At 49.7% G+C, this 13,377-nt stretch overlaps 1 protein-coding gene across 3 annotated transcripts in view; it reads right to left on the reverse strand.

Annotated features, from left to right (window-relative positions):
• Window positions 1-13,377, reverse strand: part of insrb (insulin receptor b) — a 191,678-nt gene that overhangs the window by 16,145 nt on the left and 162,156 nt on the right. For 2 of the 3 annotated variants that reach the window (XM_039002959.1, XM_039002962.1), the window contains exons 7-11: window positions 12,738-12,864; window positions 10,810-11,060; window positions 9,016-9,183; window positions 8,560-8,758; window positions 6,969-7,004 (exon numbers count right to left, since the gene is read on the reverse strand). In XM_039002959.1, coding sequence (XP_038858887.1) covers window positions 6,969-7,004; window positions 8,560-8,758; window positions 9,016-9,183; window positions 10,810-11,060; window positions 12,738-12,864 — 781 coding nt within the window. The remainder of the gene's footprint in view (window positions 1-6,968; window positions 7,005-8,559; window positions 8,759-9,015; window positions 9,184-10,809; window positions 11,061-12,737; window positions 12,865-13,377) is intronic. The other variant, XM_039002961.1, reaches the window with a different exon arrangement.

Below are 13,377 nucleotides of genomic sequence, written 5' to 3' on the forward strand. Positions count from 1 at the left end.
ATGGGGATGCAGATAAACAAGCAAGTATGACTCTACTACTACTACTACAGAGAGTAGAGGGAAGATCCAACTTCCCCCTGGGTCCAATACCAGTTTTTTATTTTCTTATCTTCCTAATAGTTGAGGATCAAATTGTGGGATGGTAATCTGATGCTAGATCAGATCCAGTGGTAATCTGATGCTAGATCAGATCCCGTGGTAATCTGATGCTAGATCAGATCCCGTGGTAATCTGATGCTAGATCGGATCCCGTGGTAATCTGATGCTAGATCGGATTCCGTGGTAATCTGATGCTAGATCGGATCCCGTGGTAATCTGATGCTAGATCGGATCCCGTGGTAATCTGATGCTAGATCGGATCCCGTGGTAATCTGATGCTAGACCAGATCCCGTGGTAATCTGATGCTAGACCAGATCCCGTGGTAATCTGATGCTAGACCAGATCCCGTGGTAATCTGATGCTAGATCAGATTCCGTGGAAATCTGATGCTAGACCAGATCCCGTGGTAATCTAATGCTAGATCAGACTACTACACTCGATCCCTCCGTCAACAACTACAGACCAGTATCCCTTCTTTCTTTTCTCTCCAAAACTCTTGAACGTGCCGTCCTTGGCCAGCTCTCCTGCTATCTCTCTCAGAATGACCTTCTTGATCCAAATCAGTCAGGTTTCAAGACTAGTCATTCAACTGAGACTGCTCTTCTCTGTATCACGGAGGCGCTCCGCACTGCTAAAGCTAACTCTCTCTCCTCTGCTCTCATCCTTCTAGACCTATCGGCTGCCTTCGATACTGTGAACCATCAGATCCTCCTCTCCACCCTCTCCGAGTTGGGCATCTCCGGCGTGGCCCACGCTTGGATTGCGTCCTACCTGACAGGTCGCTCCTACCAGGTGGCGTGGCGAGAATCTGTCTCCTCACCACGTGCTCTCACCACTGGTGTCCCCCAGGGCTCTGTTCTAGGCCCTCTCCTATTCTCGCTATACACCAAATCACTTGGCTCTGTCATAACCTCACATGGTCTCTCCTATCATTGCTATGCAGACGACACACAATTAATCTTCTCCTTTCCCCCTTCTGATGACCAGGTGGCGAATCGCATCTCTGCATGTCTGGCAGACATATCAGTGTGGATGACGGATCACCACCTCAAGCTGAACCTCGGCAAGACGGAGCTGCTCTTCCTCCCGGGGAAGGACTGCCCGTTCCATGATCTCGCCATCACGGTTGACAACTCCATTGTGTCCTCCTCCCAGAGCGCTAAGAACCTTGGCGTGATCCTGGACAACACCCTGTCGTTCTCAACTAACATCAAGGCGGTGGCCCGTTCCTGTAGGTTCATGCTCTACAACATCCGCAGAGTACGACCCTGCCTCACACAGGAAGCGGCGCAGGTCCTAATCCAGGCACTTGTCATCTCCCGTCTGGATTACTGCAACTCGCTGTTGGCTGGGCTCCCTGCCTGTGCCATTAAACCCCTACAACTCATCCAGAACGCCGCAGCCCGTCTGGTGTTCAACCTTCCCAAGTTCTCTCACGTCACCCCGCTCCTCCGCTCTCTCCACTGGCTTCCAGTTGAAGCTCGCATCCGCTACAAGACCATGGTGCTTGCCTACGGAGCTGTGAGGGGAACGGCACCTCAGTACCTTCAGGCTCTGATCAGGCCCTACACCCAAACAAGGGCACTGCGTTCATCCACCTCTGGCCTGCTCGCCTCCCTACCACTGAGGAAGTACAGTTCCCGCTCAGCCCAGTCAAAACTGTTCGCTGCTCTGGCCCCCCAATGGTGGAACAAACTCCCTCACGACGCCAGGACAGCGGAGTCAATCACCACCTTCCAGAGACACCTGAAACCCCACCTCTTTAAGGAATACCTAGGATAGGATAAAGTAATCCTTCTGACCCCCCCCCCCCCTTAAAAGATTTAGATGCACTATTGTAAAGTGGCTGTTCCACTGGATGTCATAAGGTGAATGCACCAATTTGTAAGTCGCTCTGGATAAGAGCGTCTGCTAAATGACTTAAATGTAAATGTAAATGTAATCAGATCACGTGGTAATCTGATGCTAGATCAGATCCCGTGGTTAGACTGAGGCAACTTCTTCCTCAGCAGGCAGGGTGACATCAGCATAGAGTGCCTTTATCTATCTGTCACCGTGAGTCTTCAGAACGCTGGCTGCCTGGCTGAGCCCACAGTTATGATGTCACAGGGAGTCTTCAGAACGCTGGCTGCCTGGCTGAGCCCACAGTTATGATGTCACAGGGAATCCTCAGAACGCTGGCTGCCTGGCTGAGCCCACAGTTATGATGTCACAGGGAGTCTTCAGAACGCTGGCTGCCTGGCTGAGCCCACAGTTATGATGTCACAGGGAGTCTTCAGAACGCTGGCTGCCTGGCTGAGCCCACAGTTATGATGTCACAGGGAGTCTTCAGAACGCTGGCTGCCTGGCTGAGCCCACAGTTATGATGTCACAGGGAATCCTCAGAACGCTGGCTGCCTGGCTGAGCCCACAGTTATGATGTCACAGGGAGTCTTCAGAACGCTGGCTGCCTGGCTGAGCCCACAGTTATGATGTCACAGGGAGTCTTCAGAACGCTGGCTGCCTGGCTGAGCCCACAGTTATGATGTCACAGGGAGTCTTCAGAACGCTGGCTGCCTGGCTGAGCCCACAGTTATGATGTCACAGGGAATCCTCAGAACGCTGGCTGCCTGGCTGAGCCCACAGTTATGATGTCACAGGGAGTCTTCAAAACACTGGCTGTGACAGTGTGGGTGATGCATTGATAGACAGACAGCCCCACAGACAGACACAGCCCGACAGACAGACTGCACCGATGGACAGACTGCACCGATGGACAGACAGACGGACAGACAGAGACTGCCCCACAGACAGACAGACAGAGACTGCCCCACAGACAGACAGACAGACAGACAGAGACTGCCCCACAGACAGACAGACAGACAGACAGAGACTGCCCCACAGACAGACAGACAGAGACTGCCCCACAGACAGACAGACAGACAGACAGACAGACAGAGACTGCCCCACAGACAGACAGACAGAGACTGCCCCACAGACAGACAGACAGAGACTGCCCCACAGACAGACAGACAGAGACTGCCCCACAGACAGACGGACACCACCACAGACAGACACCACCACAGACAGACACCACCACAGACAGACACCACCACAGACAGACACCACCACAGACAGACACCACCACAGACAGACACCACCACAGACAGACACCACCACAGACAGACACCACCACAGACACACACCACCACAGACAGACACCACCACAGACAGACACCACCACAGACAGACACCACCACAGACAGACACCACCACAGACAGACAGACACCACCACAGACAGACAGACACCACCACAGACGGACAGAGGGCCCCACAGACAGACAGACTGACATCACCACTGACAGAGAGCACCACAGACAGACAGCACCACAGACAGACAGCACCACAGACAGACAGCACCACAGACAGACAGCACCACAGACAGACAGCACCACAGACAGACAGCACCACAGACAGACACCACCACAGACAGACACCACCACAGACAGACAGACACCACCACAGACAGACACCACCACAGACAGACACCACCACAGACAGACACCACCACAGACAGACAGACACCACCACAGACAGACAGACACCACCACAGACAGACAGACACCACCACAGACAGACAGACACCACCACAGACAGAGACACCACCACAGACAGACACCACCGACAGACAGACACCACCACAGACAGACAGACACCACCACAGACGGACAGAGGGCCCCACAGACAGACAGACTGACATCACCACTGACAGAGAGCACCAGACAGACAGCACCACAGACAGACGGACAACACCACAGACATACGGATAGATAGCACCACTGACAGACTGACAGACGGCACCACTGACAGACAGACGGCGCCACAGACAGACAGACGGCGCCACAGACAGACAGACGGCCCACAGACAGACAGACGGCCCACAGACAGACAGACGGCCCACAGACAGACAGACGGCCCACAGACAGACAGACGGCCCACAGACAGACAGACGGCACCACAGACAGACAGACGGCACCACAGACAGACAGACGGCACCACAGACATACGGATAGATAGCACCACTGACAGACAGATCGCACCACTGACAGACAGACGGCACCACTGACAGACAGACGGAGCCACAGACAGACAGACGGCGCCACAGACAGACAGACGGCGCCACAGACAGACAGACGGCGCCACAGACAGACAGACGGCACCACTGACAGACAGACGGCGCCACAGACAGACAGACGGCGCCACAGACAGACAGACGGCACCACTGACAGACAGACGGCACCACTGACAGACAGACGGCACCACTGACAGACAGACGGCACCACTGACAGACAGACGGCACCACTGACAGACGGCACCACTGACAGACGGCACCACTGACAGACGGCACCACTGACAGACGGCACCACTGACAGACGGCACCACTGACAGACGGCACCACTGACAGACGGCACCACTGACAGACAGACGGCACCACTGACAGACAGACGGCACCACTGACAGACAGACGGCACCACTGACAGACAGACGGCACCACTGACAGACAGACGGCACCACTGACAGACAGACGGACAACACCACAGACATATGGATAGATAGCACCACTGGCAGACAGACGGACAACACCACAGACATACGGATAGATAGCACCACTGACAGACAGCACCAGTGACAGACATATTGACAGACTGACAGACAGCACCACAGACAGACAGACGGCGCCACAGACAGACAGACGGCGCCACAGACAGACAGACGGCGCCACAGACAGACAGACGGCGCCACAGACGGCGCCACAGACAGACAGACGGCGCCACAGACAGACAGACGGCGCCACAGACAGACAGACGGCGCCACAGACAGACAGACGGCGCCACAGACAGACAGACGGCACCACAGACAGACAGACGGCACCACAGACAGACAGACGGCACCACAGACAGACAGACGGCACCACAGACAGACAGGCGGCTCCACAGACAGACAGGCGGCTCCACTGAACACACTCACCCATGTTGGCCATGTCACTACACTACCAGATAAATACAGACAGTCAGTAGAACAACAGACCTCCACTGACTGGAGTCACCCAAAATGGCATCAAAACAGAACTAGCCAGGTCTGAAACAGGTTCAGTACTGGGTCACAGTGGGTTACAAACAGTCTATCCATGCACGTGGTCCTCTGTAGCTCAGTCAGTAGAGCATGGTGCTTGCAACACTGGGACAGTGGGTTCGATTCCCAGGACCACCCATACGCAAAATGGATGCCACTTCAGATAAAAGCGTCATATATATATATTCACTCTACTGTTGTCTGTCTCGCTCTGTCTGTCTCGGACCTGTCTCGCTCTGCCGGACCTGTCTCGCTCTGCCGGACCTGTCTCGCTCTGCCGGACCTGTCTCGCTCTGCCGGACCTGTCTCGCTCTGCCGGACCTGTCTCGCTCTGCCGGACCTCGCAGCACCAGTAAGGTTTAGAGGGAAGGGGGGGAACGAGGAGTTAACTAGTCTGGTACTGTTGTCTGTCTCGCTCTGCCGGACCTGTCTCACTCTGCCGGACATCGCAGCACCAGTAAGGTTTAGAGGGAAGGGGGGGAATGAGGAGTTAACTAGTCTGGTACTGTTGTCTGTCTGCACTCCTTGTTCACTTCCTATACCATAATTACCATGTCTTCCACTCAGAAACAGGGTTAAACCCCAGCTGAGGTCGTGTGTGTGTGTGTGTGTGTGTGTGTGTGTGTGTGTGTGTGTGTAGATCTAAATCGTGTTAGTTTATGTGTGGAGGTCTGAACAGATGTGTGTAGCAGTCTAAACGGCAGGGCGGCAGTCTGCATGAACGGATGGTAATGGGTACAATAATCACTCCCATGGGAAAGGGGGGTGTAGGTGGGATGGGGGGGCACCAGACAACCCCCTCCTCCCCCTCTGCAGCTGGGCTCCGGAACAGAGCGTAAACACGGACACACACGTCACACAGGGTTGGGGCTAGCTTGATAGCACGCTAGAACACACACACATCCAGGGACAAAGGGAGAGCGGGGCCCCTGCCTGAGGGAGGGACGGAGCACAGTGTTCCTGTGACTGTGTGAATAACAGCTACAGACCACTCACAGTCAGGGCCCAGACACTGTAATCTCCCCGCCAGCTAGCTACTAAATTATAGCTCGGCTGTAGTAGAAACACACTGATAACATCTCTTGTGACTGGAGAGTTAAAGCAGAAGGGCCAAGGCCGGACCACACCGGTTGAAACCGCGGCAAAGCAGAAGAGACCGACTCAGATAGTGATTTCCCATGCCTCCTCTCAGCATTTATGATACACATGCTTTCCTGTGGTTAAACGGGGAGGGTGTGTGTGTGTCACCCCAGGGGCCTGTCAACAGCGCGTCTGAAAGCCAGCTCTGCTTGCTAGTCCACCTGCCAAAGAGCCTCTGGTGCCGACGTAACAGAACGCTACACAATGAATCTCTTCTCACATATTCCTGGAATTACGATCAAAAGGGGAACAGAACTCATAGAGGCTTTCGCTAATTAAACCACGGTCTTCTTCACAGCGGTGACGCTCCATCATCATGCTTGGGTTGAGCAGGCATTTCAATTGTCACACAGAGGGAGAGACATTTTCCCAGAGCTCTCCACCAAGGCGAGAACATTGATAGTTGTGAATTAACACAAACACAGGATTGGAAGCACAGAGAGGAGGTGGGGTTGAGCTAGTATAGTTACACACCCCCCCCCCCCCCAACGAATTAGTGCATCAAATTACGCATACCACCACTGACATAGAGCTGCTGGTTGTTGTGCTCTGATTGGCTGACAAGGTGAGGGGGGGCTGGGCATTAACACCAGTACTTGAACGCCATTGGCTTACCCATTATCAGAAGAGTTGCTTACAGCAGGTGTTGTTCTGGAGGAATGAGAGATCAGCTGTGTTCAGGGCCTACCTGCCATCAGACTGACATACTTCCCTTATATTAACTGAATAGGCCTTGTTAGGAGCGTACAGTAGCTGGTCGTCCTCAGTTTCTCGCAGGGTTCCCTGAGCTTTGGGGTAATTTCTGGAGGTATAATCAACTGTTATGCCTTTACTCCAACGCCAAACTGTGATGCTACTACTGTTCTCATACCTGATCTCAACACTTTGTTATGAAGGTATCTCTACTGTTCTCATACCTGATCTCAACATTTTGTGGATGTAACTCTGCTAAAATCATACACTCAATACACAAAAGTATGTGGACACCCCTTCAAATGAGTGGATTTGGCTATTTCAGCCACATCCTTTGCTGACAGGTGTATAAAATCGAGCACACTGCCATGCAATCTCCATAGACAAACATTGGCAGTAGAATGACTTTACTGAAGAGCTCAGTGACTTTCAACGTGGCACCGTCATAGGATGCCACCTTTCCAACAAGTCAGTTTGTAAAATTTCTGCCCTGCTAAAGCTGCCCTGGTCAACTGTAAATGCTGTTATTTTGAAGTGACAACGTCTAGGAGCAACAACGGCTCAGCTGCGAAGTGGTAAGCCACACAAGCTCACAGAACGGGACCGCCGAGTGCTAAAGCGCATAGCACGTAAAAATCGTCTGTCCTTGGTTGCAACACTCACTTCCCGAGTTCCAAACTGCCTCTGGAAGCAACATCAGCACAAGAACTGTTCGTTGGGAAGTTCATGGAATGGGTTTCCATGGTTGAGTAGCCGCACACAAGACTAAACTCACCACTCACCAATGCCAAGCATCAGCAGGCGGGGTGTAAAGCTCGCTGCCATTGGACTCTGGAGCAGTGGAAATGCTTTCTCTGTAGTGAAGAATCACGCTTCACCATCTGGCAGCCCGAAGGACGAATCTGGGTTTGGCGAATGCCAGGAGACTGCTACCTGCCCCAATGCATAGTGCCAACTGTAAAGTTTGGTGGAGGAGGAATAATGGTCTGGGGTTGTTTTTCATGGTTCGGGCTCCTTAGTTCCAGTGATGGGAAATCTTAACGCTACAGCATACAATGACATTCTAGACAATTCTGGGCTTCCAACTTTGTGGCAACAGTTTGGGGAAGGCCCTTTCCTGTTTCAGCATGACAATGCCCCTGTGCACAAAGCAAGGTCCATACAGAAATGGTTTGTCGAGATTGGTGTGGAAGACCTTGACTGGCATGCACAGAGCCCTGACCTCAACCCCATCGAATACCTTGGGATGAATTGGAATGCCGACTGCGAGCCAGGCCTTATCGTCCAACATCAGTGCCAGACCTCACTAATGCTCTCGTGGCTGAATGGAAGCAAGTCCCCGCAGCAATGTTCCACCATCTAGTGGAAAGCATTCCCAGAAGAGTGGAGGCTGTTATAGCAGCAAAGGGGGGACCAACTCCATATTAATGCCAGTGATTTTGGAATGAGATGTTTTACGAGCAGGTGTCCACATACTTTTGATCATGTAGTGTAACTCTGCTTATAATCCTACCTGGGTTCAAACACTTCGTTGTGGATGTAGTTTTCAAAGGCCTTGCGGTACTCAGACTCATCGGCCTCCTTCTTGAGCTGGGTCTCTGTTTTGGGGCAGGAACAGCAGCGGCTCCCTGGCCCAGGCTCGTCTGTTTGGTTCCATTTCTGTTCCTCCTCAGTGTCCAGGTGGGTAGGAGCCCGCGACGGCAGCTTCATTCCTACAGACAGACAAAAGACAGTTAGAATCCCAACTGTCACATCCCAACTAAATAAAGTTAAATTTAAAAAAATGTTTAACTGAATCCCAATGGTCCCAAATCTGCACCAAAATAGGGGATGACCCACAAACCCCGTTCTCATTGGTCAACGGATCATCAGACAAGACCCATGAGATCATCTGACACGATTTATTGATCTTTTCTTAAACTGTAATATGAAATAATCATGTGAATAACGACAATCCTCTGTGTCTCACCTTTCTGACAGTAGTCAAACTTGTAGAGGTCGCTGTCCTCAGGCTGCTGTTGACAGTACACCAGGTAGTGAGTGATGTTCCCGTTGGGATCCGTGGGGGGTTTCCACTTCAGGATGATTTGAGAGGACGAGTTGGACGAGGAGATGGGGTCCAGAGGCACCGACGGCTCTGAAATAACAACAAGATCAACATTGCTAGGAGTTAGAGAGTAGGGATTGTTGTCAGAATGGGGCTGGAGGGGACCTATTGGTGGATAACAGACAGCTTTCTACAGTCTGTTATCTAGGATTACATTGTGTCTGTTAAGTACATAGCTAACCATGTAAATTGTGCCCTTAGTGTCATCATTGTAAAGAGTAAAGTCGTGGTTGGCCTACCTTTTAAAATGTTTCACTAAAACGGTTTGATTCATAGGTGCTACCTAGTATTATGTCTGCTGGAGCAGTATGGGGACAAATTATACTGGTGTTAACTGTGTTTTTAACAGTGCTGCAGATTTGACCTTGGTGTGGGTAAATACATGTCAAATGCTGCTATTCAAAATTATATGGGCTGGAAAATTCCATGGCATCACCAGCGGCAATGCATTTTTTAAATATATATCTTTAAATTGGCAGAGATTTTGCAGCATGCCAAATGAATGTCTATGTAAACATGTCATTTTATGGGCTTGTGATGTTGCAAATGCAAATATGTTTTTTTTACAGTACCATGTCAAAGCCTCTTTAAACTCCGCCCATATGGCTCGCATCACTGATACGGACAGAGTGTTTTCTAGAAATTACCGTAATGCTTTTGAATAAGCACTTTTAGAGAGCAATGAACTAAACTGATAAACCAACCGGAAAGTAACAAAATGCTCACCTACTGCCTTTTAAATGACCTTTTGGGGCAGAACCCTGTGTACCGTTTCATCCATATTCAAAGGTGGAGTGGCCCCTCTCGCTATTGAGACTGGTCGATACACAAACACTCCCCTTGGTAACCGTGTCTGTACTTTCAGTCACGATGGTTCCATTGAAACAGAAGCTCATACCTTGCTTTATGTGGGTTATATACAATACCATTAGGGATGATCTTTACTGTGGGTTATATACAATACCATTAGGGATGATCTTTACTGTGGGTTATATACAATACCATTAGGGATGATCTTTACTGTGGGTTATATACAACACCATTAGGGATGATCTTTACTGTGGGTTATATACAATACCATTAGGGATGATCTTTACTGTGGGTTATATACAATACCATTAGGGATGATCTTTACTGTGGGTTATATACAATACCATTAGGGATGATCTTTACTGTGGGTTATATACAATACCATTAGGGATGATCTTTACTGTGGGTTATATACAATACCATTAGGGATGATCTTTACTGTGGGTTATACAACGACATTAGAGATGACCTTTTTTATCAGCGTGAAAATGTTTATGGTCTTGATGAAAATAATAATTGTGAAATTTTATCAGACAACAATAATGTAGTAGAATGTTGTAAGGACGGAGGACTGTGTTCGTGACTCACTAGTAGAATGTTGTAAGGACGGAGGACTATGTTCGTGACTCACTAGTAGAATGCTGTAAGGACGGAGGACTGTGTTCGTGACTCACTAGTAGAATGTTGTAAGGACGGAGGACTGTGTTTGTGACTCACTAGTAGAATGTTGTAAGGACGGAGGACTGTGTTTGTGACTCACTAGTAGAATGCTGTAAGGACGGAGGACTGTGTTTGTGACTCACTAGTAGAATGCTGTAAGGACGGAGGACTGTGTTTGTGACTCACTGGTGGCATTGGTGCGGACGTAGATGATTTCGCTCTTGGCCCCGTGGACCTGGTGTTCGTCTGAGGCGGAGAGCTGGGTCTTGACCATGATGGCGTACTGGGTCCAGGGCTTCATAGGATGGATGAGGAAGCCAGGCTCCGTCTGCTCCTTCCCTTCTGTGGCCCGGGGTGGAGGGTCGACGTCAGCTATCACCCAGCTGTTAGAGCCGCACGCGTCCTGGCCATCAAACTCTGTCACGTTCTTATAAGGCCTGGAGATGGAGAGGACAGAAAGACACTGACATACTAATAGTAGAGACACGACTGTTACTGTTACTAGCCGGCTACCACCCGCTACTCTAATCTACACCTTAGAGACTGCTGCCCTATCTACATAGTCATGGAACCTTCTATATAAAAGTACACACCTTTTCGATTCAACACTTTTGACACCTTACAGCAGGGTTTGGCCCCCCCCAAGCTATTGGCCCCACCAAGCTTTCTGAGCAATTTTTTGTTGTTGGACATAAAAAAAACTAAAACACCATTGAAATCAGCTCCAAGTGATTTTAAGTTAAGAAATCTGTTCCCAAATATTCTCAGACATAAGAGAGAGACACGTGATCGTATACAAATGTAAGCAAGGTTTAAAATGATTGTTTTAGTCAAACATATCGGTTTGGGCTTCTTGTGGTCAATATGCAGTCAATTTGCTAATTATTTGTAATTATACTGGACAAAAATATAAACAACAGGTAAAGTGTTGGTCCCATGTTTCATGAGCTGAAATAAAAGTTCCCAGAAATATTTCCATACGCCAAAAAGCTTATTTCTCTCAAATTTTGGGTATAAATGTGTTTACATCCCTTTTAGTGAGCATTTCTTTGCCAAGATAATCCATCCACCTGACAGGTGTGGCATATAAAGAAGCTGATTAAACAGCATGATCATTACACCTTGTGCAGAAGACAATAAAAGGCCACTCTAAAATGTGCAGTTTTGTCACACAACATAGCCACCGATGTCTCAAGTCGAGGGAGCGTGCAATTGGCATGCTGACTGTAGAATTTTTATTTCTCTACCATAAGCCACTTCCACGTTGTTGTAGAGAATTTGTCAGTACATGCAACCGGCCTGACAACCGCAGACCACGTGTAAACACACCAGCCCAGGACATCCACATCTGGCTTCTTCACCTGCGAGATCGTCTGAGGAGGCCTTGCACCCTAGTGGGTGGGATATATATGCCCCCTTGCTGCTGTAACAGCCTCCACTCTTCGGGGGAATGCTTTCTACTAGATGTTGGATCATTGCTTCAGGGATTTTCTTTCTTTCAGCCACAAGAGCATTAGTGAGGTCGGGCACTGATTTTGGGCGATTAGGCCTGGCTCACAGTCGGCATTCCAATTCATCCCAAAGGTGTTTGATGGGGTTGAGGTCAGGGCTCTGTGCAGGCCAGTCAAGGTCTTCCACACCAATCTTGACAAACCATTTCTGTATGGACCTCACTTTGCGCATGGGGGCATTGTCATGCTGAAACAGGAAAGGGCCTTCCCCAAACTGTGGCCACAAAGTCGGAAGCACAGAATTGTCTGGAATGTCATTGTATGCTGTAGCGTTAAGATTTCCCATCACTGGAACTAAGGGGCCTAGCCCGAACCATGAAAAACAGCCCCATTCCTCCCCCGCCAAACTTTACAGTTGGCACTACGCATTCAGGCAGGTGGCGTTCGCCAAACCCAGATTTTTACGCGCTACGTGCTTCAGCGGTCCCGTTCTGTGAGCTTGTATGACCTACAACTTCGCGGCTGAGACGATGTTGCCCCTACATGTTTCCACTTCACAATAACAGCAGTTACAGTTGACCAGGGCAGCTCTATCTCTCGGAGATAGTAACCTTGTCCCACAGGGCAAGAGCATAACTTACTCATGTATCGTTTTTTACTTACGCCTCTTTGTAGAGGACCATGAAGCCCAATAGGTCTCTATAGTCCGGCGGCCAGAAGGGTTCCCACTTGAGGAGGATCTTGTCCGACTGTGTGCGCACCGTGGTGAAATTCAGGAACTGGGTCTCACCTGGTGACCAAGAAAAAGAGACAGACAGAGTTTAAGGACAGGAGTGATCAGGGCGAATCAGGGAGGTTGGAGAATAGCAATATTGTAGAAGAGGTAACAAAAAATGCTAGGCAACTGAAACAGCCCAGTGCTACACTGTAAATACAGGAGGACTGACCTACTGACCACTTTTATCCAAAGCAACTTACAGTCATGCGAGCATCCATTTTCATATGGGTGGCCCAAAGAGGGAATCTAACGCACGATCCTGGCGTTTGCAAGCACCACGCTCTATAAACTGAGCCATAAAGGATCACTAAATACTTGATAGTAAATGTTAACTGTATGTCACGCCTTGGGTAAAAGTGTCTGCTACATGACGACTATATGTGACTCCTTTCAGGAAACTAGGCGTATGTCGCGCATCACTTCTTCACAGGAGAGCCATTTGAACGTTTTAACTTTTTATTTATTTATCAAAAAAATTTTTTGGCAGAAATGTTTTGAAATCAGTGGAATTAGAGTATGACGGCT

This window comes from Salvelinus namaycush, chromosome 10 (genome assembly GCF_016432855.1).
Source record: "Salvelinus namaycush isolate Seneca chromosome 10, SaNama_1.0, whole genome shotgun sequence".
Lineage (NCBI taxonomy): Eukaryota > Metazoa > Chordata > Actinopteri > Salmoniformes > Salmonidae > Salvelinus > Salvelinus namaycush.